This window comes from Olea europaea, chromosome 13, assembly GCF_002742605.1.
Source record: "Olea europaea var. sylvestris chromosome 13, O_europaea_v1, whole genome shotgun sequence".
NCBI lineage: Eukaryota > Viridiplantae > Streptophyta > Magnoliopsida > Lamiales > Oleaceae > Olea > Olea europaea.
In genome coordinates this window covers 1,317,587-1,342,636 of record NC_036249.1, presented here as the reverse complement: position 1 = coordinate 1,342,636, position 25,050 = coordinate 1,317,587, and the positions used below count along the sequence as shown (strand labels likewise).

At 36.5% G+C, this 25,050-nt stretch overlaps 1 protein-coding gene across 1 annotated transcript; it reads left to right on the top strand.

The window, feature by feature from the left end:
* Positions 1–1,264: 1,264 nt before the first annotated feature.
* On the top strand, positions 1,265–25,050 carry LOC111407205 (protein FORGETTER 1-like). The gene is made up of 32 exons (XM_023036544.1): positions 1,265–1,962; positions 4,161–4,226; positions 4,361–4,534; positions 4,617–4,747; positions 4,856–4,932; positions 10,042–10,223; positions 10,343–10,420; positions 13,649–13,781; positions 14,571–14,631; positions 14,710–14,791; positions 15,864–15,992; positions 16,109–16,252; positions 16,480–16,579; positions 16,676–16,804; positions 17,611–17,681; positions 17,768–17,940; positions 18,083–18,176; positions 18,265–18,362; positions 18,442–18,577; positions 18,721–18,827; positions 19,372–19,467; positions 19,630–19,717; positions 19,829–19,949; positions 20,252–20,363; positions 20,444–20,567; positions 20,635–20,712; positions 20,797–20,915; positions 21,768–21,821; positions 21,924–22,026; positions 22,943–23,071; positions 24,219–24,330; positions 24,610–25,050. Exons 1-32 carry the CDS (start codon positions 1,513–1,515, stop codon positions 24,639–24,641), a joined length of 3,783 nt encoding a protein of 1,260 aa, XP_022892312.1. The 5' UTR covers positions 1,265–1,512; the 3' UTR covers positions 24,642–25,050.

The following is a 25,050-nucleotide window of genomic DNA, read 5'->3' as shown; positions in this document are numbered from 1 at the left end:
TTGAACCTGGACTCCATTTTTCTCTCATCTTTAGCCAAGAAACTCCATGAAAGACTAAGAAAACTTTGGTAAAGCAAGTGATGAACTCGATTGGTGCCGATTATGTTAATGTCTCTTCACGCATGTAATTTGGTTTTTCATTGATAAACAATTATAGGTTTATGATTTCCTGTTTATTGAATATGTTTTGAAGTTGGTTTAATACGTATTAGATTTTCATGGATTTAATAATGTTCTTTTCATTGAATAATTAAAGTATGTATTGAATTCCAATTTCAATCATCCCATTGGTGTGATTCACTTATATTATATGCTTGATGTATATGATTGATTTTGAAACTGATTCCAATGAATTAAAGTGAGAATATCTTGGAGGAAATCTAAATTCTAGAGTTATAAGTGAAATTCAATTGATTTAGGTCTCAACTTTAAGAATTGTTGTGAGATTGGTTTAACTTTTATTATATTTCTCATAGACTTATTCATGTTTTGTCTATTGTGAAATTAAGTATTTGTTGAATTTTAATTTCATACAATTTTATTGATGCTTTTATTACTGCATTATACTTAAGGTATATTGTCGTTTCTCAAAGTGATTTGAAAGAGTGATTCACATTGATTAATCCAAATCAATCGAGGGAATTCATGTGCTTCATTATTTCACACATCGATTCAAATTTCGTTACTTCAATAATTGATAGTTACATTCCATTCAAGCTGATAAATTCCTTACACAAAGCACTAAGAAAATCCTAAACTTTTGATCCTTTAACAAATTTCTCATCTCCCTGTGAATACGACACCCCAAAGCCATACTATAACTGCCGCATTATACTTTGGACGTAATCAATTGTAAAAGAGGGAAAATCGACCAAATTATCATTTGGGGAAGCCCGTTTGATATCCAAAAACTGCTCAGCAACAGCTAGACAAATGAGAAATGTTGGGGCGAACTAGTAAAATTTGGGTAGAGTCGGATTTAAGCATTGGTTATCCTGAAATAACTTAATCAATTTTTGGTAAGACCCGCATAGAAATATGACACTAATGTGAGTAAAGTCAAAGCAACGGTAATATTTATATCATTAGTAGGTCGGCTAATTCTTCATGACGTAATTGTATAATTTTTCAAGGTAAAATTGAGATATGGTGACATAATCGAGGGGCTTCCAAAAGTGGTAGAACAAATAGTGGCAGATCAAATTTCCCTCTATTAAGGAAAAAAAGAAATAAAAATGAAAATCCCCCGGAGCCAAGGTAGAAAGAGAGTACAATTGTAATGAGCCGTTGAAATAAGGTGACTCCGCATGCACACATTGAGCGCCAAGACTCGAGAATCGGCACAGTGCTCGTCGAAACCGCACCCACCGCGAAAATCCATTATTCCCTTTGCCCGTTCTTCATCAAATTCCTCCAATTTTCTGTAACACTGTAATAATTCCTCAAATCTACTATTTTTTCTTTTCAATTTCAATAACATTTACAAATTTTTGGAGTATAGAATAAATCTAAATGGGGCAGCCATCGGTGCCGCCGCCCCCGATTACCCATCCTCCTCCGCCTCCTCTAACGCCACCGCCTCCAGCTCCCGCCCAATTTACCGGAGGAAACGTTGGGGGTTGCCAGGTGCGTTGCGCGGGATGCAAGATGGTTCTGACAGTGGGCCCGGGTTTGACGGAGTTCGCGTGCCCTAGTTGCAAATTGCCGCAAATGCTGCCGCCCGAGCTGATGCAGCCCAACCAGGCAGAGGCCCATCAACAGCGCAACGTTCAGGCCTACGGCATTGATCCGACGAAGATACAGCTGCCTTGCGCGCACTGCAAGGCCTTGCTTAATGTTCCCCATGGCTTGTCACGCTTCAATTGTCCTCAGTGCGGCATTGAACTGACAGTCGATCTCTCAAAGTTTCGACATCTTTCTCCGGATTTTCGCCTGCCCCCGCCTTCTGAAGAAGTCAATGAGGTTTCCTCATTTTATTTCTCCTATTTTTCGCTTTTAATTTTTTGTGGTTGCAAAGTATGTAGTGACATGGAAATTGGAATGTTTGAATGCCATTGGATTTCTTTGCTGTGAATGTGAATTTTGGACTCCCGTGCAAATGGATAGCCAAGTCTGGGGATCATTTATAAAAATTTGCGGGACATTACCAATTAAGTGTATTACACTTGTGGATTTTTGAGTGAGGGAACGTATCATACTACTGACTATGCATTATATTGATTCATGATTAATCGTGCTCTGTTTAGTAAGTAATAGCTATGGATTGCCTTATGAAGGAATCTCTACTCAGAGCTAATTGCAATTTTTATGCCGAAAAGACTAAATGATAGTCCATTATGAATGGTTTATAGGTGGATTTTTTCATAAATAATTTGCTCCAATCTCAGCAATTAAGATTCGTGTGATGTCTATTCAGATAAACCCTCTTACCTCGGGGATTTCACTGTGGTTCATGTGAAGTTTTGTGAGATTATTACTTCTGCATATTCAGTTGGTTAGTCTCAACTGATAGTTTAAAGTTAAGAGACCTACTTAATAAGAATAAAAAGTTCAGATGTTGAATCATTGGAAGAACCGAAAATACAAAAGTTAGTGAAAGGTGACTTTCCAGTGTCAAAGATTAAACCTTGTCATTCTTCACTGAGATACTTCATTGGAATATACATTCTTATCTCGTATTTCAGCTTTAACATTTGGACTAGTACCCATCACATTGACTTCCGTCAAAAAAGTATTGATTTCCGTCACGCTCCATTTTAAAAGTTAACGAGCTTAACTTTTAAAGTTGCAATTGCGAAATATTTCAGAAAATTCAGTGGCAACTCGGAAAATGTTTAGAGTTTTACAGAAAATTGTAAACATTTGGGATAGTATAGTGGCAACTTGGTCCTTACGAACTTTAATATAGTTTTCATTAATTACCTGTTTTCAAATGACTCAAGACCTTTGTTTTTCATGTTTTAAACTTCGACGTTCCTTTGTAATTATTATATGTTTAACTTGGCAAGCTTGCCATGTCCTAATAGAAAATATAATAGAATTCAATGCAAATGACTGTAGATCCCATTTAATGCGCAAAATTATTATTCCTTGCTAGAGAAGTAATTATTAAGAATGAAATATCTTATAGAATAGTACATGCTGGAGCTTTTAGTCATACAAAACCCGTACTTGCCCCTCATGCATCCAAAAACACATTCTTGCAGGAAGATCTAACATCTATTCTTTCTCTTTCTTTTTCCGATTCATCGATTTTAATACGATCCTCCTTTCATCCAAAAAAAGGAATTTTTGTACATTGCTTATTTGTCATTTGACTCTAATTATACTCATTGAATTATCAGCCTCGGATCCCTCTAAGAATGAGTTTTACCATTTTTAGTTACCTTAAAAATGCTTCCATATTAATTCTATGCTTTTCCTGTATGGCTGTATCTGTTATTTCATTTCTCATAGAAGAAAACGGAAGAGAACTGAACCAAAATATTGGAACGAAAAAGTTAGATGATGCCGGTTGAGTTCCGTTTCAACGGCTCTTGTTTGAAAAGATAATTTTGAAGGGACCTTATGGAACCATTCTTCTCTTAAGAAGATATAGCATTACAATCAGGGTAATACGACAGTAGTCTCCTTCACTTTGTAAAAAAAAAAAAATGATTACTTGTGCAGGAGACATCCATTAGTCCAAAGACCTTGATTTACAGTAAGGGAGGATGACCCAATTATGGGCCTGTCTCTTTTTTTAGTTGGAGAAAAACATTGTATTTACCATGTTACGGGTGAGATTGGTCGTGCTTATGGTTATTGAGGCTTATTTTATAATCCTTTTAACGAGGATGAAGGAGTGAGACTTTAAATGAAACTGCAAGTGTCTTAATTTGGTCGATTTGGAGGGAAGGAACTCTAAAATCTAGATCCTTTAGTTGAAGCATTTTGCTTAAAAGTTCCCATAAAGTTGGGTCTCCTAACACATTTTTGGCACATGCAGATATTTTGTTGAGTTCTCTGTGAGTTTAATACGGAATTTTCTAACTATTTCATTTTTTATTACAAATTGCATCTTTAGAAGTTGCTTGTTTTAGAGTTTATCTTTCAATAGTGTATTTTCCCTGAATTACATTAAATTTTTGATATTGTCCTTTTGAAATAACGCCATTTAGGTAGCCATCGAAGTTGAGCGCGAAGAAGATGAAGGTGGAACGGTGGGAGATACATTCATGGATTACGTATGAGTCCTTATCCTCCTTGAATAATCTGTTTTCTCTAGCAACCTTCACTCTGCATTGAGCCGTTCTTTTGAATTTATGGACCTTAAGGAGGACAATTTTAAATTTTCTCCTGTTTTTCTTTGCATTTTCAGCGTCCTCCCAAACTGTCCATCGGGCCTCCCCATCCAGATCCTATTGTGGAGACATCTTCCTTATCTGCAGTGCAGCCTCCTGAACCTACTTATGATCTGAGAATAAAGGATGACCTGGAAAATTCAAAAGCACTGTCATGCTTGCAAATTGAAACGTTGGTCTATGCTTGTCAGGTTGCTTGTACAACTTGACACACATAGAGACATATGTATGTTGTATTTAATGTTTACAATGTTATTCTTGTTTCCATGACAGAGGCATCTCCAGCACCTTCCTAATGGTGCAAGGGCTGGATTTTTTCTTGGAGATGGTGCAGGTGTGGGTAAAGGACGGACTATTGCAGGGTTAATATGGGAGAACTGGCACCAAGAGAGAAGGAAAGCATTGTAAGTGTTCTGTGATATGCACTGGTTAGTGCAAGTTTGGTATCATGAGGTCTAATTAAACCTGTGTTCTATATTTTTTTCTTTCGTTTTTATAATGACCTTATGCAGGTGGATTTCCATTGGTTCAGACTTGAAATTTGATTCTAGGAGAGACTTGGATGACGTGGGTGCAACGTGTATAGAAGGTACATGCTGCTTTTTTTCATGAATTTTTTCTGTTAATTGCCTTGAAATTGGGGTTGTTATTTTCTCATGTTCCTGTCTTTCCATATGTTTGGGGTCATTGAGTTTCTTTTTATTTTATTGGAGGGAAGGTGGCATTCAGTTGCACACACATTTGAACTGAACTATTTATCAAGACATACACTATCATAGGTGATATGTGATGCAGGACGAATTAAAGAATAGAAAGAAGAAGCAAGAAAGGGGGAGAAACCGGAGAGAAGGGGGGGGGGGAAGGAACCGGAGAAGAAGTAGAAATTTAGGGGGAAGGGAAAGGGAGAAGAAGGAGATGCCACAACCAATATCAATAATTCATATTCATCAAAACTAATGAAATTACATGGAAAATTAGGTTTAAATAGTAAAGGCAAAACCCTACCTAGAACAGACTTGGGTCAATACAAACCTAATTACATAAATAAAATCTAAAACATAAATGAAGTCCAACTAGAAGTAAATAAAAAATGATGTCCTCATCAACTCTCCCGGGGTGGGAGAAAAACTCGTCCCCGTCGAGTTGATAGATCACTATAGGCTACAGTCAATCTGATACTCCAAATGCTTCAAGTCAAGCCACGGAGGACAATCTTTTTGATGAACCAAGTATCGAAATTTCATGATTGATAGTCTTGAAAACTGTAGCTTATTCCCAAGAATATGATTTGGCCAAGGGTGGTGATCTTTCCTTCTAATCAAGTAGTGATACTGGACTCCAAATAACCAATACTCATGCACCTCATTGTCAAAATTTTCACATGATTGTACATAATGGGAGCATGAGAAGCACGTCGATCTACCCAACAAATAAGGAAGTACTGAATCTTGCCATCATTGGTCAATACAACACGTTCATCTAAAATAGTATCAATTTTATCTTTGTGTGCTGTGACAGATGGTATTGAAGTAGACATATCAAAAGATTCAGTGTAGGAATTTCAATAAGGAGGTAGAAAATGATTATCAGAGGGGTTAAAATAGCCTTTGTAAGCAACGAAGTCCTTAACAGTTAAAATAGAATGGTGGTCAAAATGTGATAAAAGATCGATGATATATGTATTTGAACCAACATGCTTTATAATTTCACAAGGACCAGCACTATGGGCTTGCAATATAACATAATTCTCAATATTAAATTCAAAATGTCGTTTATGCAAATCAGCTTGAAGTTTATATAATGCATTACTTGTGTCAAGTTGTTTATTGATCTTAATATGCAAGTCATGAATGTGACTTGCAAATGCTCCAGCTAACATCGACACACTAGTATGTGGGAACATAGAAATAAGGTCTAACAGTCTCCTAGACTTATAACCAAGAACAACTTCAAAAGGACTAAGACCTATAGATCCATTTATAGAATTGTTATATGCAATTTGAACAATCGGGAGGACCAAATTTCAATGTCCCAGATTTTCCTTGCAAATGGCATGATTACGCAAATCCTCGACATATTTGGGTTGGATAAGAGTACGACATACAACACTTGATTGAGAGGTATCGAGATCAAGGGGGACAATACCTAGATTCATAAGAAAAGTCCGAATACTATCTAAGAGAGCGTAATCAATATCATTCAAGTCATCACATTTTTCAAGTATAGGTTTATAGATTTGATCTTCTAACCGATTATCTATTAAATCATTTTGTTCCTCAATGACTAGCGTTTGACTCGGAGGTTAGGGAGAAGTGTGACCATAGTCCTTACAGTTGAAGTACTGCAAGTGAGAAGAAATCATTGGAGTTTCAAAACCTTGACCCTTATTTTCCAATAAAAGAGGAGCATTAGATAGGGGTCCTAGAAGGGACTTAATAGGAGGAGGCGGCGTCGATATGAGATGAACATTAGATGGGGAAGGTCCTATAATAGACTTATGATGAGGTGGTGCTGATGAGACAAGTGAACGATGTGACTACGCTTTTCATATGGAGCACTAATAAGTAACTCTTAGTCTCGAGCTAAAGAGTAAGCGTGATCAAGAGTAATGACACCTCGAAAGAAAAACTCACGCCTAAGTTCATCTCTTAGACCTTGTATTAACTTACTCAAAGTTAAGGCCTCATCCTCAATGACATGACGCTTCATTCGAAACTCCTCAAATTGAGCAATATACTGAGTCACTAACTGCTTCCTTTGTTTAAGGGCATTCCATTGAGTAAGAACTTCAAAATCTAAGCAACCATCAAAAGTAGGAGTGTCTAAATTAGTGTCTCTAAAGGAACTCTCCTTATGACGAGAAAGAGAATGAGTACCATGACGAATATGGCCTCGTTCTCGCTCACTCACCTTATCCCTATCCTTACGGTCGTATTGAAAATATTTTTGATCACCTCGTCGACGACAATATTGTATATTGTGGGACACTTTAGAATTATTAATATCAATCGAATGAGGGATTTGCTTAAAATTGTTCAGATTAGCAACTAGATCTCTGCTCTTTTCAGGAGTAGCAACCATCTCGGTTTGGAAAGCTGTTAATTGAGTTTGTAAGTGTTGCTGGCTAGTGACAAGTTGAGCCAATTGTCTAGTGAGTGCCTTAAATTGTGAAGAGTCCATGTCTAAGTACTGAAACAAGGAGTGATAAGACGACTAGCCGACCACTATACATAACTATATTAGCAGCTAAATGACGTGTAATAGAGATATCAATGAACAATAAGTGCAAGCAATGGAAATTAAAAACTTGAACCATTTTTTTAATTTTAGGTTTTGGGATTAAATAAATCCAAAGTAAGCTAATACTGCTGGTACATGTAAAATAGCAAAGCAATGATCAAACACTAGTTAAAGTCTCTAATCACGTTGATAAGTGGGGAACAATGAAAAGTCAATTCGTTCAATAATTCCGATCACGTGGGGTTTAAGGCTAAAATTATATAGATAACAGCAACACAAAGAATTTAAATGATGCAATTTTAAAATGTAGTAGTGTAAACTAAAGATGGATAAAAACAGTGACTCCTTGTAGTTCGGTTGTGACTTCGAGTATTCCGATTGGTCTGAATTGCCAACGCGTGGGCCCCAAGTATGCTTATGTTCCCTCCTTTGTGTCCAACGTTTTTTTAAGCTTCTGTTGACTATAATTTTGCTGGTTATGGTGTATATCGCTAAGACTCAGTTGCTGGCTTTAATCCCTTTCCGGATGGATTGGTGGTGGATTAGTGATTATTTTCGGCCAACGGGATTGCCTGTGGTCATGAGTATACGATAGTGGTTGTGACTGGGTTAATTGTGTTGTGCTGATCTCTTTGGTTGCTGGTCAACTACTTTTAGAATTGGGGGTGTGAGCAAGTTGTGGTAATGATTTTGTTTTTCAATTTCACTCCAATAGAACTGAGATTGTGTATTTATAGTCGGTTGTGAGTATTGTGTATGTATGTATTTATGGACTGATTGTGGTATTTATGTGCATGTGAAAATAAGTGCTGGTGGCTTTGGGTGCAGCGATGGTGGGTTTGTGCATATAGAGTGAGTACTGGTGCAAACCGGGTGGCGGTGGAATGAAGACAACTATAGAGTTTCTCTGATACCAAATGGGTTAGGGTTGAAGAAGATGATGACGGCGATGAGGCTACCGGAGACGAGTATTTGCCTGCCAGTGATGACGGAGCGACGGTGATGTCGTGGGTTGGAGATGTTGGCAGCGATTGGTGGAGATGGCTAGATTAGCAGTGGAAGTTGAGGCAGATGGAGTTGCCGGCGTGGAAGATGTCGGTGGGAATCGCAGATGTGTGGTCGCCGACGTGGGGGATTGAGATTCTGGAAGTGGTAAATGGACGGGGAAGACAGAGCCTTGGAATTGGGTTTGTCTGCCACTGTTTGGGCTGGGAATGGGTTGAGTTATGAAAGGTCAATGGATATTGATTAAATAGGCCCGCTATTACTGGGCTATGAGTGTTTGGATTTGAATTATGTGTTTGTGGATTGGGATTTATGGTCCGAGCGTGGATTTGGGATTGTGAAGGTGGGCTAGGGTTTGTTGTAGTTGTTATATGGTGCCAACGTGTGATGAAAATGTTGCAAGGGCGAACAGTACAATGGAACTGAAATTGCAACAGATGTGTAACGATTTATTTTTTTTAATAAATTGCAGAAGAATCTAAAAAAAGGAAATTCCGGGTGTGAACAGTAACCTACCTTTTTTTTTCAACTAAGAAAGAAAACTGAAATAAAAGAAGACTGCTACCTGACTACAAATTCCTTCGTTTGTATTGTTCTACAAGTTTTTGGGAAGGGGTTATGAGAAAGTTTTGGATTGTAGATGAAAAATTACCCAGATTTTGGCTCTGATATCAAATTTGATGCAGGACGAATTAAAGAATAGAAAGAAGAAGTAAGGAAGTGAGAAACCGGATAGAATGGGGGGAGAAATCGGAGAAGAAGCAGAAATTTAGGGGGAAAGGGAGAAGAAGGAGACGCCACAACGAATCTCAATAATTATTATTCATCAAAAATAATGAAATTACATGGAAAATTAGGTTTAAATAGTAAAGACAAAACCCTAACTAGAACGGGTTTGGGTCAATACAAGCCCAATTACATAAACATAATCTAAAACATAAATAAAGTTCAACTAGAAGTGAATAAAAAATGATGTCCTCATCAATATGTCTAGATTCTGGAAACACCTTCTGGACTTAGCGAAAAATATTAAATTCTCAAATTTGGTCCTTCCATCTATTTTGAGACTGATTGGTGAGGTGGCCATTTAATTGAAGGTGTTTGATGTTAGACGGAAGCACAATAGTGGAACTAATTTCCCAATTTGAAAGTGGAAACCATAGGAAGGGGAAAAACAGAGAATAAATCTGCATATGGAAGCAATAAGCAAGGGCAAATTTCTTTTTAGTCTACACTTGGTCAACCAATATCAAGGTTTTCATTTTTTGATTTACGTAAAAGGTGGTGTAATAAGGTCTCAATCTCCTGACTTTTAATTTTATACCTTTCTGCTTGTGATGTTTCGAATTTAATTGACATCATACTTTTTGTATAAGGGTATGCTAGGAGTTAACTAAAGTTTTTGAGGTTTAGAGGATTTCTGAGTTGGTTTCCTTGTACTTTTACTTTGTAGTGCATGCTTTGAACAAGCTTTCTTATTCTAAGCTTGATTCGAAGTCCGTTGGCATTAGGGAAGGAGTTGTTTTCCTGACGTATAGCAGCCTCATAGCATCTTCTGAAAAAGGTCGTTCTCGTTTGCAGCAGCTTGTACAATGGTGTGGACCCCAGTATGATGGTCTAATCATATTTGATGAGGTATCAGATCTTCCCACGAAATGAATATATCAACATGACTTGCACAAGCTAATCCTGTGTGATATCAGCATATTTCATGCAAGGAAAACTTAAACATCTTTTTTAATTGCTTATTTTAGTGTCACAAAGCCAAAAATTTGGTCCCAGAAGCTGGAGGGCAACCTACAAGAACAGGTGAAGCTGTTCTCGAAATTCAGGTGTGTACTTTGCTAAACTGGATAATTAAAACTTGTGTTAGAAACACGTCTCACTTTCAATCCTTCAGCCGTACCAGGATATATATTTACTATTGGTTTTCTTCCAGTTAAAAAGGCTTAACAGCTTCTGTTAATTTGAAAAGAATGATACAGATATATGGGACTAGAAATTACAAGATAGAAAAGAAATAATGTACAGCTATTCAAAAGATCCTAATGACTAGACAAACTAGAAAGGATATATTACAGCCTATAAGGATATCTGAATGTATTAGAGTAATTTTTGCACCTCTTTCAAAATTTCATTCTGTCACTTAGTTCAATGCTTGCTGGGGCACCAATAAATGTTTTTAAAAAATCCAATTGAAACCTGCCTTAAGGCCGCCTCATAATGAGGCATGCAAAAAATGTCGCAAGGCTTAGTTTTTTGAGGAGTGTGCCTCTGTTGTATAAGGCATACACCTCACAGCACCGCCTTAAGGCTTGTGGCCCACACAACATAAAAAATCTAATTGACCCATTTTGAGAATAGCCTACTGTCACAAAACCTATGTTGGGAATGGCGTACTATCCCCACCAATGAAAACAATAGTTTCTTTGAAGATTCTTCTTCTGTTTGTTGGCACTCTATAAATTGTTCTATTGTGAATTTTCAAGAATGTCTATGATGTATTATGAGCTTAATTTGTATTTTAATAAATTTTTGAATTTTTTGTTTGCTATGAGGCTTACGCCTCGCCTCATGAAGGAAAAAGTCTTAGGACCCAATTACGCAAGTTAAATTTTGCCAGGAATCTCTCTCTTTCTCTCATCTTTATCCCCTTTCCTCCACTACCTCTATTTCTGTATGCTTACATCAGCATTACTATCCCGCTTCCACTGAATATCTATATTTCAGTAATGATTGGTCTCTCTACAAGTTTTATTTGCTTTGTTTCTGTTGAATCCTATAATATGATTGTCAAATGTCATTTTTGTCAAGCAAAGAATGAAGGGATATGAATTAAGTTGGATACTGTTGGCTTTTTTAAAATATTAGAAACTATCTATTCATTTAGCAACCTAATACTCCACCATCGTCTTTGTTCATTGAATTGATACCCCAAAGTAGCGGGTTGAGTTGTAATATCGAAGTCCTGAAACTTGAACGTGTCAAATTAAGTCGATCATATTAATGAATCATGTAAGTGATTGTAATCTTTAGAAGAAAAGAAGAGAGAAGACAATCTTTTAACTGCTTATGCTAGTGTTATATTTTGGTTTCTGGAACATGTATGGGAAAAAGCTTGTGTTGGTGGGATGTTCATCCCTTCTTACATTCTGAATGATGCACATGGAAGAGACTATAGTTTTGATATTGTTACGTCTCTGCCCACGTAGTAAGCAACATGACCTCCAACTAAGAATACCATTTAAGTGCTCTCTGAGGCAATTAATTATCTTTTGAGGCGATGAAGAACATTCCAACACCTCGTCGACATAGTTTAGGAGACTAAATAACTTATGCAGGGTCGTCACTTTCCTCCTTGATGATTTCTGGATTCTCAATGCTTAATGGCATAACATTACGAAGCGGTAGAGACCGACCCTCCCCTTAAATGTTGGTCTGACTTATGAAGCCACATGAAAAGAGACTAATGTACCCTTACCTATAATAACGGTTAAAAGCAGACATCTTTTTACTCGCCTAGGATAGCACGTGGGCTCACAGAACTATTGATGCATAGGATATGACATTGTGACGTGATGAAACTTGACCAATGAGACATTGGGTTAAGGTTATGTGTCAAGCGTCCAGAAAGCCTCCATTCTTTTCTCTATCCTATAAATATTCACTCTTTGTGTCATTCAAAGGTAATCAACATTTTGAGATTCTCACTCTCTAAATGTGAACCCTAACTCCAAAAATTACTCCTCTAATTGTCACTTCCACACTCAAACATATGTCTTAGTGTCCTTTTGACTGACATGCGTGTCGATATGTGTACGATTACGGCCTCCCCGCCCTTCTTGTGTTTGAAGAAGCTCCAGTCTTGCACATCTAACATGTGCTTTTAAAGTGGGTAAGTAACGCCCTTAAGGAGACGGGATCTGATGATGCACTGGGTCTCAACCAGATTCAAAGGTCACTAGTGAAGATGCAAGACATAATTTATATTGACAGGGCTATTGAAGATCTATTAAATGGATACAAGATTATTCAAAACCATGATGACGTTAGAGTTAAACTGTACAAGAAGAATATGTTTGGTTTCTTGTTACTTAAAATGGATAATTCAGCCATGCTATGGAAAGGCTTGCTAAAATTTTGTTAGGATATTGGAGGTAATTTTGTACGGTATGATGGGAAGGACAAGACTTGGAAGCCAAAAATCTTGAAAAAAGAGTGAAATGAACTGTGAAAGAAACAATATTAGTCCTCAGGAAATCTGTTTAACTCCTGAATCTTACTGCATCTGTCTTTGGAAATTGATAAGCTTGGTAGAAGTGGAATTCAAACTCTTACCTTAGTTGCGAGGATGAGCAGTATGCAACAAGCTCAGTTTGCCTTTGAAATTCTCTAGTTCTGCTGATTATTGTTCTAAAGAAATTTGCAGTTAAATCTATTTTGCAGCTTGCCATATTCAGATGACACCTTCTCCTCCAGGGCTGAGTTTTGAGGAAATATATTTTGAAATTCAGGACTGAAAGTAAATGAGTAAATGTTGGGATCATCCTTGAATTGTCTAATAAAAGCTCTAAATATGAAGTGGGAGGGTTATGACCAGTTTTTGGAGAAGATACATGTCATGGAAGACATAAGAAACATGGATTCCTCTAATCTTTGAGAGCAATGTGTATAAATTCAGCTTCGTAGAATTGTTCAAGATGATGCTGTATCTTACCTTCCATACTGTAGAATGCTTCAGCAATTTGTAGTCGTTTATAGCCTTTTCTATATCGTATTATGTTTTTGTTCTGTCTCTATCATATAATTTAAATCTTGCTTTTCTGTTTTGGCCTGCCATTTCATGTGATTGTATTCTTGTATGTTACCCACCCTTGTAGTTTACTGGTTTGCGATTTCCTTTTATTGATGGTGTACATATGCTTATCGATATTAGTTGCAGCAATAGTGCAAAAATATTCTCTTTCTTCCAAGTGAACTAAAGAATAAGCAGTAATAGCATTATGCTTTGCAGTTTCTTAGTGGACATTTAATTGTCAATTTGATTTCTAAAATATTAGGCTCGACTTCCTGAAGCTCGTGTTATTTATTGCTCGGCTACTGGTGCTTCTGAACCACGCAATATGGGTTATATGGTTCGCCTTGGTCTTTGGGGAGTTGGAACATCTTTCATCAACTTCCGTGAATTTTTAGGTGTGATTTCCATTTATTGCAGCAGACAATCTATTGCATTTTTAGTTTAAATTATGTCAGCGTTAATCTTTCATGAATTCAGGATCATATGTAGCTACGCTGGAAGATATCCTTTGGCTGAATTATAGACTTATCTTCAGTTTCATCATTAATTTCCTTGCTAATTGCTTTGATTGAATTTTTTAATCCAATTTAAGAAGTACAAGCTTATTTCTTTAACATTCCATCCCATTTCCTTGTTTGCTCAAAATTTTCAAAGAAGAACCTCATTAATTTTACAATTTGAAAAGCTGAAGACCCTTCTCCAAAACATTAGGGAAGAGTATGCTCACAGCCTCTTTAAGAGATTAATAAAATGGTTGTTGGACAAGAGGGATAATTCTAGTTCTTCATCTATGCATGGAGAAAATTAATAGCAAAAGGAACTATGATTATGATAAAGATAATTTGATACATGCTTTGATTGTCGAGTCAATACGATTCCTGCATTTCATCAACCTGGATGTTGGTGAGCTATACACATTTGCTTGCTTGTGCATTTCTTATAGACACATGCTACATTATTTGTTTAGTATGTTCCCTTAGTTATCCAGCACGGTACAACTGTAGGTCTTCAGGCATATATAATGTGCCGTTCATGTTTATTTTATGCATTCACACTCGTATAAACTCTCATCTCTAGTTTTTGCTTCTCTTTTCAGTGAACATAAAGATTTACACGATTTTATTTTTGGATTATGTTTATCCTATGATTGCAAAGTTGTGGCTACCTGTCATGATTCTATGCAGGTGCAATGGAGAAAGGAGGTGTTGGAGCCCTAGAACTTGTTGCCATGGACATGAAAGCAAGGTTTTGATTTAGCATACTGCATGGAACAATTAACATGAATAATGATTTTGTCAGTTAAAATAACACTTTGTTTTTTAGGGGTATGTATGTTTGTCGTACATTGAGTTATGAAGGTGCAGAATTCGAAGTTGTTGAAGTACCCTTGGATTCGAGCATGATGGTATACTGCAATTTCTTGGTTATACTAAATTATAAAGGAGATTGATAACTGCACTTATGGCAATTTAAAAATTTGTCATTTTCTCACATCAAATATGGTCCTTTGAGGGCTAGTTACCGAACTTGGCTTATACATTCTCCTATTATACTGCATCCACTAGTCGAACAAGAGATTTCTCACCCAGTGTGCTGCCTTGGGGATAGCTTCTGTGTTTTATTGTAAAGTTTTATGAAAAAATAGTCACCTTCCTCTGAAAGCTCTTCTTGCCCGACAAAACACTTCCATAAATTATCCAAACATCTCCCAAAGCAGCTTTTAGTCCTAGAAGTAGCTTTTGACTTTTCAAAACCCTGCCAAATGGGCCCTGTATAGTGTTAATTGAATGTCTGAGGAATGCAATCGCGTCGAATATTTTCACATGTTATATTTTTTGGGTTCAGGCTTAATAGGAGTTGATATCCTGGAATGCTGGCTACTAAATCTTCCTAATCATGCTGAATTGGTGGACTTTCATGAATTGTAGTAATCTGATGGATGCAGAATTTCTTTACAGTATTACCATCACGTGCAGATAACCATGCTTTATATATGTTTACTGAGGCACTCTGCTATTATGTGTTTGCACCACCGATAGCCTGACTGTCCACCCTTCACCATTTATCTGCCTCTAATGTTATGTTGATGAAAAATGACGCTGTGTTAAAGAAAAAAATTTCATGTCTGTTCCAGCAAGTATTTTTGCCTTAACAATTTCAAGGTTTCAGTATTGGGATTTTCTAGACAAGCTTCATCCATGTATAAACGATAATTGTTGAATGATTTTCCTGATCATATAAACTACTAACAGATGCAACTATCTTTTTTCCACCTGATATTAGAGTCTATTTCCGGCAATTAAGCTAATTAGTTTATTTTATTACCTTGTATAGCCTAGCTAATTGGCGCACAAAATCAGGGATTAATTCCCATTGTAATGTTTCCATATATAGCTATGTAGTATTCTAAAATTTAAAGGCAATACAAAGGAGAAATTATCGAGCAAAATTGGCACATGACACTTGGCTGTTCTCAGGATATGTATAGAAAAGCAGCAGAATTTTGGGCCGAGTTGAGACTGGAATTACTATCAGCATCCGCATTCCTCACCAGTGACAAGCCTAGCTCGAGTCAATTGTGGAGATTATTCTGGGCTAACCATCAGGTTTATAATATTCAACTCTCCATGTTTGCAGCAAATATACAATGTATATTGAACACGCTCAATGTTTTCATTATATACACATTTCATATATGTTTTTGTTTCATGCACCGCTGTAGCGTTTCTTTAGACACATGTGTATGTCAGCCAAGGTGCCAGCAGTTATAAATCTATCTAAGCAAGCATTGATGGAAAACAAGTGTGTGGTTATAGGCCTCCAGAGTACTGGAGAAGCACGGACTGAAGAAGCTGTGTCAAAATATGTGAGCCCCCACCCCCCCCTCCCTCCAATAATGCTTAAGTTTCTTGGATTTCCAAATCCCTGCCATATATGTTGTCAACTTGTCATACTCTCTGGTAAAATAATTAAAATTGCATCCATATCAAAATGCTTGTTGAATAAACATTTTACCTTGAATTTTGGTTATATTTTCTCGATGAATTTGTATTCAACAAATTTTCCTTATAATTTTATTTTGCATGGAAATAGGGTCTTGAACTTGATGATTTCATCTCGGGACCTCGTGAGTTGTTGCTAAAATTTGTCGAGGAAAATTATCCTCTGCCAGAGAAGCCTGAACCTCTCCCAGGTATCCATATTGTTTGTACAGTGGAACAGTATGTATCTTCCTCTCTTTTTTTTTTTTTTGAATCCTGAAGTATTCATTTTCTACCTTTGTGCTTAGATGAAAGTGAGAAAGAGCTACCAAGAAAGAGACACTCAACAACACCTGATGTTTCCTTCACCGGGAGAGTAAGGAAAGTCGCTAAGTGGCAAGCTGAAAGCGATGAAGAAAGCGAGTGGGGATCAGAAAGTAAACTATAGGAGTCCTTAATCTGATGAGTACTTCAGTGCAATATTGAACGAAATCTTGCCATGGTTCTGAAAATTAGCATTATTTTTGTCTATCACAACATTGATGTCTTCTCATCTGTGATATTATTAATTTATTATTTATTCCTTTTGACTTCAGCTTAGTACATGAATTTGTAAATGACATTTGGAATTTTTAAGTCTTGCATGTGTTGTTGGCCTCGTGGATGGAACATGAGGAGAGAGGCTGGGGCAAGATGACAAACTTTTGACTAGTGCTGTGAAAATTAAGTTAGCCTTATCATTAGAAAACTACACGGTCTCCGTATTCCCTCTCGACCTCTCGAAAGAGTGGCCCAAAGACTTCTTGATTATATTTAAGTCACAGTCACAGTCTCTTGGCTCTCATATGCCTTGTTTAGTGGCCAGATGTACTTGATATGTTTTCCTGCAGTACAATCTTCTCTCTATCACGAAAGAAAATAGTTTTGGTTATGACTGAGAAATTATCATTTCGTTGTAAACCTGATGAAGCTTGTCAAGAGCATTGCTGCTTATGAATAACATTTGAACAGCTCATTGATTTTCTGATATACATTGCATATATCACTTAATCATACAAAGATTTCAAATTTATGCTTAAGATCCCCCAACTCCACCGTTATCTAGGCATTTGTGTTGATGACTTCGTTTTATTTGACACCCATTCTTCACTCATTAAACTTACATTGAATTTATGATGCTCTCACTATCTCTCTCAGAATACAAGGTTTTCATTATTGCTGATTCTCATTCTGATGACTGCAGCTGACACTGAGCCTGAATCTGTTGGATCTGACGATGAGTTTCAGATATGCAACATATGCAACTCAGAAGAGGTCTCTCTCTCTCGTTTAGACTTATAGGACATGGTTGGTGTGTTTTTTAATCTATCCAGCTGTGATACATCTCTCTACTTGTGTAGGAAAGAAAGAAATTATTACAATGTTCCTGCTGTGGCCAGCTTATCCATCCTGCATGTCTAGTTCCACCTGTTGTTGAAGCAGTACCTGAGGATTGGTCTTGTCATTCGTGCAAGGAAAAAACAGAGGAATATCTCCAAGAGAGACGTGCCTATGTTAAAGAATTGTTTAAGAGGTATTATTTGTGCAATAAAAGGTTTTCTTTGCCAACCATTTTTCCTTCCTAGATAGCATGCTAATGTTAATTTTGAACCTTGCACACGATTTTGATGGCATTTGCATTTAGCTAATTAATGGAAATCGAAATATATGATTAGGTATGAAGCAGCAGTTGAGCGTCAATCAAGGTTTTTAGAAATAATTCGTTCAATGGATCTTCCAAACAATCCATTGGATGATATTATTGATCAGGTATCTGCACGATCCGAACTAAATACCTGTCAACATCACTAATGTATCACAATTTTTTTCTGCTAATAACCTCACAATGTCTGTTCAGCTTGGAGGCCCTGATAAAGTCTCAGAAATAACGGGGAGGCGAGGCATGCTTGTCAGGGCTTCTGATGGAAAAGGAGTCACTTATCAGGCACGAAACACGTGAGTTTTGGGAACGAATGCACTTGCATTTTTCTTTATTTTATTTAAGATAGTGAAGTCACTATCTGGTATGGTTTAGGAAGGATGTAACCATGGAAATGGTCAATATGCATGAAAAGCAACTATTCATGGATGGTAAGAAGCTGGTGGCTATTATTTCTGAAGCTGGGTCAGCTGGTGTTTCATTGCAAGCAGATAGAAGAACCTTAAATCAAGTAATTTTCATTATATTTCAACTTCATTCCATGAGTTCCTGTTGGATAAGAATTTACTCAACTACCTATTCGTGATTCTTAAGTGCTATTTGAGTTTGGATCTGTTTCTTACTCGTCTTCTCATTCTCCCCATATCTCAACAGAAAAGAAGAGTTCATATAACTCTAGAACTACCTTGGAGTGCAGACCGGGCAATTCAACAATTTGGAAGAACACATCGATCTAATCAAGCATCCGCACCTGAGTACAGGTAGAGATAAATTTTACAATTCTGATCTGATTAATGGGTGTCACAAATATTAGTGCAATCGGTAAAACTATAAGCTTAACTTTGTGCACATTTACGTTCAATTTAAGCAAGCAATGCAAACTGAAAATGTTATTCTTTTGATACAGAAGTGTAGAAAGGGCATTTTTGTTCATATGTAGACAATTAAATACAAAGAAGAATTTATAGAGCATGCATGTTGAATTATTATTGGAAAAGCTATTTTAGGAACGGTAGTATAATTAGCCTAATACTTCCAAACCAGCTATTACAAAATATTAACCATCTCAGAAACATACAACAGAATCTTCAAACAAGAAATGGATTCTACGATAATTTGAATATGCAGTGGTCATTTGTACTGTACCCCTATCATTCTACTTAGACTTCTGGAAATGTTTTGTTGTATGGATTACACTTTTTTGGCATACAGCCGAAGTATGCTTAAGACTACATGTAGAGTTTGTCAATATTTACACCTGTCATTTTAAGACTACAAGTGGCAAATATATTTTATGCTTCACAGGTTGCTTTTCACAAACCTTGGTGGTGAACGCCGGTTTGCATCGATTGTAGCGAAGAGACTTGAATCTCTTGGAGCATTAACACAGGGAGACCGGAGGTAACTCTGAATCATTCTCGTGTATTCTGATAGAGAGCCTGTGTGACAATTTATTTTACCATACCACCATAGCCACACATGCAACCCTAATATATTGTGAATAAGGCTTTGTTGTATCCATTCATGGAAATGTGGATGTTAGCTTTGTTGACTGTGTTGTAGGGCCGGACCAACTCTAAGCACCTATAATTATGATAGTGTTTATGGGAAGAGAGCCCTGATGATGATGTATAAAGGACTCTTGGAACAGGTCTTCATTTATTTTTACACGATGGTCTCATACTAATTTTTATATTTCTCTAATGTTTGTATAAGTTATCTTTGCTTTGTTTTAATCGTCTTTTTTTTTTTTTTTAATCAGGAATCTTTACCAGTTGTACCACCAGGGTGTTCATCTGAAGAACCAGAGACAATTCGAGATTTTGTTCTGAAGGGAAAGACTGCTCTTATATCTGTTGGAATAATTAGAGATTCGGTTTTCGGTAATTTTCTGATTTATATGTTGGAAAGTAAATGTAGATAGAATTTCTTCAAGGTTTTTCCCTGTTTCTTCTTCTTCTTCTTCTTCTTCTTTTTTGGGTTGGGCAGGGGGTGGGGTTGCATTTTATCGTGAAAGAATTTTGGTGACATTTTGTTATCTCTATTGTTGAATGTTAAAATCAACTTTAATGCATTTTTCATCAGTCTTAAGTGGGATGTTATCTGTACTGCCAAGTGATAACCTTAAAAAGGATTTCTTCATTATTTTTCATTGAAATCTTCTCTTGATTAATTCTCTGTCTAGGTAGTGGCAAGGATTCTGGAAAAAATTCTGGACGTATAGTTGATTCGGACATGCATGATGTTGGACGTTTTCTCAACAGGCTTTTAGGGCTCCCACCGGAGATTCAGAACAAGTATGTGGATTGATGTCAAGTTTTGTTGTGTTTGCTCCTTCAACGTGGCTTCGTAGTATTGAATGCTAATACTGTTGCAGGCTCTTTGAGTTATTTGTCAGCACCCTTGATCTTCTCATACAAAATGCGCGTACTGAAGGACAATTGGATTCTGGGATTGTTGATATGAAAGCCAACTCCGTTGAACTAAAAGGAACTCCAAAGGTCGTGCCACTATCCTCATTCTTATATATTTAAATTGCTGATAGATATTAACATCCGCATTTGACAGACTGTCCATGTTGACCATATGTCTGGGGCATCCACTATGCTGTTCACTTTTACTTTGAATCGAGGAATGACATGGGAGGTATTATTTTGATTCTGTGGATGCAAAATATTAGAAATGATTGGATAACTATAATAGTTCTGTGACTTCTTTCATCATATGCAGTCTGCACTGTCTTTGCTTGAGGAAAAGCAGAAAGACAATTCTAGTTCGCCTAATAATGGATTCTACGAGTCCAGACGGGAATGGTTGGGAAGACGGCATTTTATATTGGCATTTGAAGGGTATGGATTTTAGATTTATTTTGACATGTTACGCTAAACACTATGCTTGAATTTACTTTATTTAATAATAAGCATTGTCAAGTGTCATGGTAAAATTGGCTGACAACAATAAGGTTTATTTATTGCTTCAAATACGAAGCAATCACTTTAAACTTGTATCCTTGAGGCTTGGACAGTATCATATTCATCTCTCAAGGTCTGGATGGTTTATAGCCATTCGGCTATTTTTAATAAATCTAGATTATCAACCAAGTGTTGGTTCATGCTGCAGTAGCACAACAGATCTAATGAGCACGCAAGCTTTTTAAACTATGAAAAGATAGGATTTGTTCATGTCTGAGCATGTTGGTGCATTTGTTCGTATTTAGATTTTTTATTTTTTCAATTGCACGTTAACTTATAGTTGTTGATTGCGCACCCATGTAGAATAACTATACTCTATTTGTGTATTTTGGGTTTCGTTGGAAAATTAATTTTCAATTTTCTACCTCCAGATTATTGTTTCTACTTTCTGCTCTGTTTTCTCTGTAAATATGTTTCTCCACCCCATCTTTTTGGAGTAAAAAAATGGCTTATTCACTCTCAAAATCTAATTAATTTTGGAGGTGGTTTGAATGGTTTATTTGGTGGTGCTGACTTTCATATGCCTTGAAAGTGTGGCTCCCAATTGAAATCCATACCTCTGGAATTTCTCCTTAAAAGTGTAGGTGCTGCTGAATTGGGCTGCACATGGGGCCTTTGCTGTGTTTTCAATAACATTTAAACTTCATTACATGGTGATTTTAAAGTATTCCAGATCTTTAATTCCGCCTAGTACGTTTGTTTACTGCAACTTCTTTTCTCTTGTTTCAGTTCTGCCTCTGGAATGTACAAAGTATTCCGGCCAACCATTGGAGAGTCCCTCAGGTGCCAAAATAAATTATTGTCAGGATATCTTTGTATCATTTTCCTTATATAGTTTCCATATCATTTATTAAACATTCTATGTGGCTTTCATTCAATATCCAGGGAGATGCCTATAGTAGAATTAAAAGACAAATACAGAAAAATTTCATCTTTGGAGAAAGCTCGTAGTGGTTGGGACGATGAATATGATGTTTCATCAAAGCAGGTAATAAACAATTATTAATTTGGTTGGTGAGTTATTTTGCCAGAAGTTTTAATCCTCAGTTTTTTTTATTGCAACAGTCTGTTATATTTATAGTCACTAGTGGATATTGGATAATATAATAATTCAGTGTCGATGAAACATGTGAAGAACACAAACCAAAATAATCTGTGGAGTTTTATAATATCTTGATTACAAGACATCTGGTTATTGGATGGTTGTGATTTCATTTAATTTAGATCTGTTTTACTTTCATTCTTTTTCTCTCTATGGACCTTAGTGTTGTCATTTTAAACATCATTTTTTTACATTTACATATCTAAGTATCCCATTAATCTCTGAGCTCTCACTTGGTCCATATCTAGGTGACTAAAAGTTAGAAGTCAGCAGATGCATCATTTATTCAGAAATAGAAGAGAGAAAATGCACCAAGTATATTTATGTATACAGACAACCGAAAACAAAAATGAAACTCAAGCTATGAGCGTGCAACATATATTATATTCATAGTAATTAACATATTTATATTGTATTCTGGATTACAAAATATCTCACGCCTGTTTGCTGATTGGTTTTAATTATAATTTGATTTGGACTGATAATAAAAGTATTATGGGAAGTGAATGGTTTCACTGAAATGTATGAGCATGATTTTCAAATTGTCAACTGTCATACAGTGTGCACACCAATATTGATTCCTTGAGCATACCAAGTAAAAATCATACAATGACCCTACCATGATGTGAGATTCAAGTCTTATTTCTCACATTCCAGCTCTTAAAAATCTCATCTAATGATTCGATAGCTCTTGTCAAGGATATTTTGAGTTCTTCTCATTTTCATCAATTGATGGTAGTTATGGTTTACTGTTGCATTATATCGGACAAATACCTTGCTTAGCATAATCTTTTACCTGCAGTGCATGCATGGCCCAAACTGCAAGCTAGGAAACTTCTGTACAGTTGGCAGAAGATTACAGGAAGTGAACGTGTTAGGTGGCCTCATTCTCCCTGTCTGGGGAACTATTGAGAAAGCACTTTCTAAGCAAGTAAGTTGATTTTATTTTTATTGCGCGTGCTTCGTTTGATCAGATGGATTTTGTGCCTTGTGCTCATCATCGCGTCTTCAATACGTGGAAGTATTTGTATTTGCATTTGTGATGATTCTTAATGTTCTTGGTTCCCACTTATCAGTTCCTCTCGGCATTAATTTTGGAGTTAGGCAATATGTTGCGACATTCATCCTGTTTCATTTCTGAATAATTTTTTCTTGCTGTCCAAATTTAGATTTTCTTGGAAGTGATAGATATTGTCAGATGCTCTTATTAGCTAGTCTGTGGCTGCCAATGTTGAATTGCACACTTCACTTTCTCTGTGTTTGCATGTGTGGTGGTGGTATCTTTGTCACTGGTGGTACTTCCTATCAGCCTACCTTCCACGGCACCTTTCTTGATGGCAAAAATATCTGTCAAACTCGATAGCCGCTTAATCGGGTCTGGTATGGGGTGGGGAATTTCACCCCGATGTGGGTACTGGTAACAGGGGCCCGGCCCGGCCCCGCTTATTTATTTATTTTTTAAAAATTCAATACTTTAAATGGAAAAAATCCATAATATTTCATTAATTATAATAAAAATGGCTACTAAGATTATTTAAGGAATATGATAAACAATAAAAATCTTAGTTTACTAAATATATTCTAATAATTTAATTTCTAAAAATAAAGAAATTAATTTAAAAATTTAATAACTATATTATTGTCTGACTTGAATGAATAGGAGCAATAAAATGAATTATCAAAAACTATAAAAAAAAAATAAATAAATAAATAAATAAACGGGTAAGTAATCTGCCCCGCCTTAAACAGGTAATGGGGCGGGGGGAAACCAACATGCCCTGTTGCCAACCCTACCCTACACGGATTTTGGGCATTGGTGGAGGGAGGAAAGGTGGTGTTTTGTCATTTGTGAATTACCATAGATTAGTAGCAATAGTTGCTGTTCTTGGCTTTTCCAAACCGAGGGCGTAGCCTACCTTACTTTTTAGTTAGTGGACTAAAAGATGAACTGTAGTTTGGAACCACAAAAATCCATATTCCTCGTTAGCATCAAAGTCAAAACAAGAAACGTTTACAGATTCATTTTTTTGCTCTTCTACCATGTGTTGTAATTAGAACATTAACATCATTTTGTGCAGGCTCGCCAAAGCCATAAACGGATTCGGGTTGTGCGTGTAGTGGCCACTACAGAAAATCAACGAATTGTTGGGTTGCTTATCCCAAATGCAGCAGTTGAATCAGTGCTTCAAGGTTTATCTCTCTTTGGATTATGCTATATGTACATTATGGTGTCCATAAGGGTGTGTGACATAACATCATTAGAGAGTTGAAAAACAGTTTTTCCAAAGAATTTCACATGTACATTATGGATACATTTATGGATACCGTAATGTACATTTAGAATTATCATAATAATTGTACCATGGACCAAAAGGTATTCTATTGGAAGATTATTACCCAACTTTAGATTTGAAATACTTCACTAATTATTATTATTATTATTTTTAAATGACGTTGTCGCATTGGCAGATTTGGCTTGGGTCCAAGACATCAACGAATGAGAGAAACGTCTGGAAGTTTTGTTCAAATTTCCTCAAGGGTTCGCCCACAACTTTCTGCTCTACACGGTCAAGATGCAGCAAAGTTGGTGTGCAACATGGAGTTCAACTGAAAAAACCTGCCTCAGCATCACCATTGAAAACGTGATTATTCTTGAGATTCATGATTGATACAAAGCAACATTGAGGATATTTAATTTTTTGGGTCCCATTTTTTGGCATATAATTTGTAAATCATAATAGGCAACGAGTTATATTCAAGTGGATTCAGTTTCGATGCAAGAAGCTTGTAACGTTCACAATTCATAACAACGCGAAATTTAGTTTTGTTTCAAATACATGTTTTTGTAGACCAACAATTAACCAAACCTAGTATTTGGAAAATATTCATAGAGGGGAAAAGGAGTTTCAA

Bases quoted from the DNA above. Each gene is read 5' to 3' on its own strand.
- LOC111407205 (XM_023036544.1), top strand. From the start codon at position 1,513: ATGGGGCAGCCATCGGTGCCGCCGCCCCCGATTACCCATCCTCCTCCG. The intron at 1,963-4,160 runs GTTTCCTCATTT...AACGCCATTTAG, and splicing joins CTTCTGAAGAAGTCAATGAG to GTAGCCATCGAAGTTGAGCG. The intron at 4,748-4,855 runs GTAAGTGTTCTG...GACCTTATGCAG, and splicing joins CAAGAGAGAAGGAAAGCATT to GTGGATTTCCATTGGTTCAG.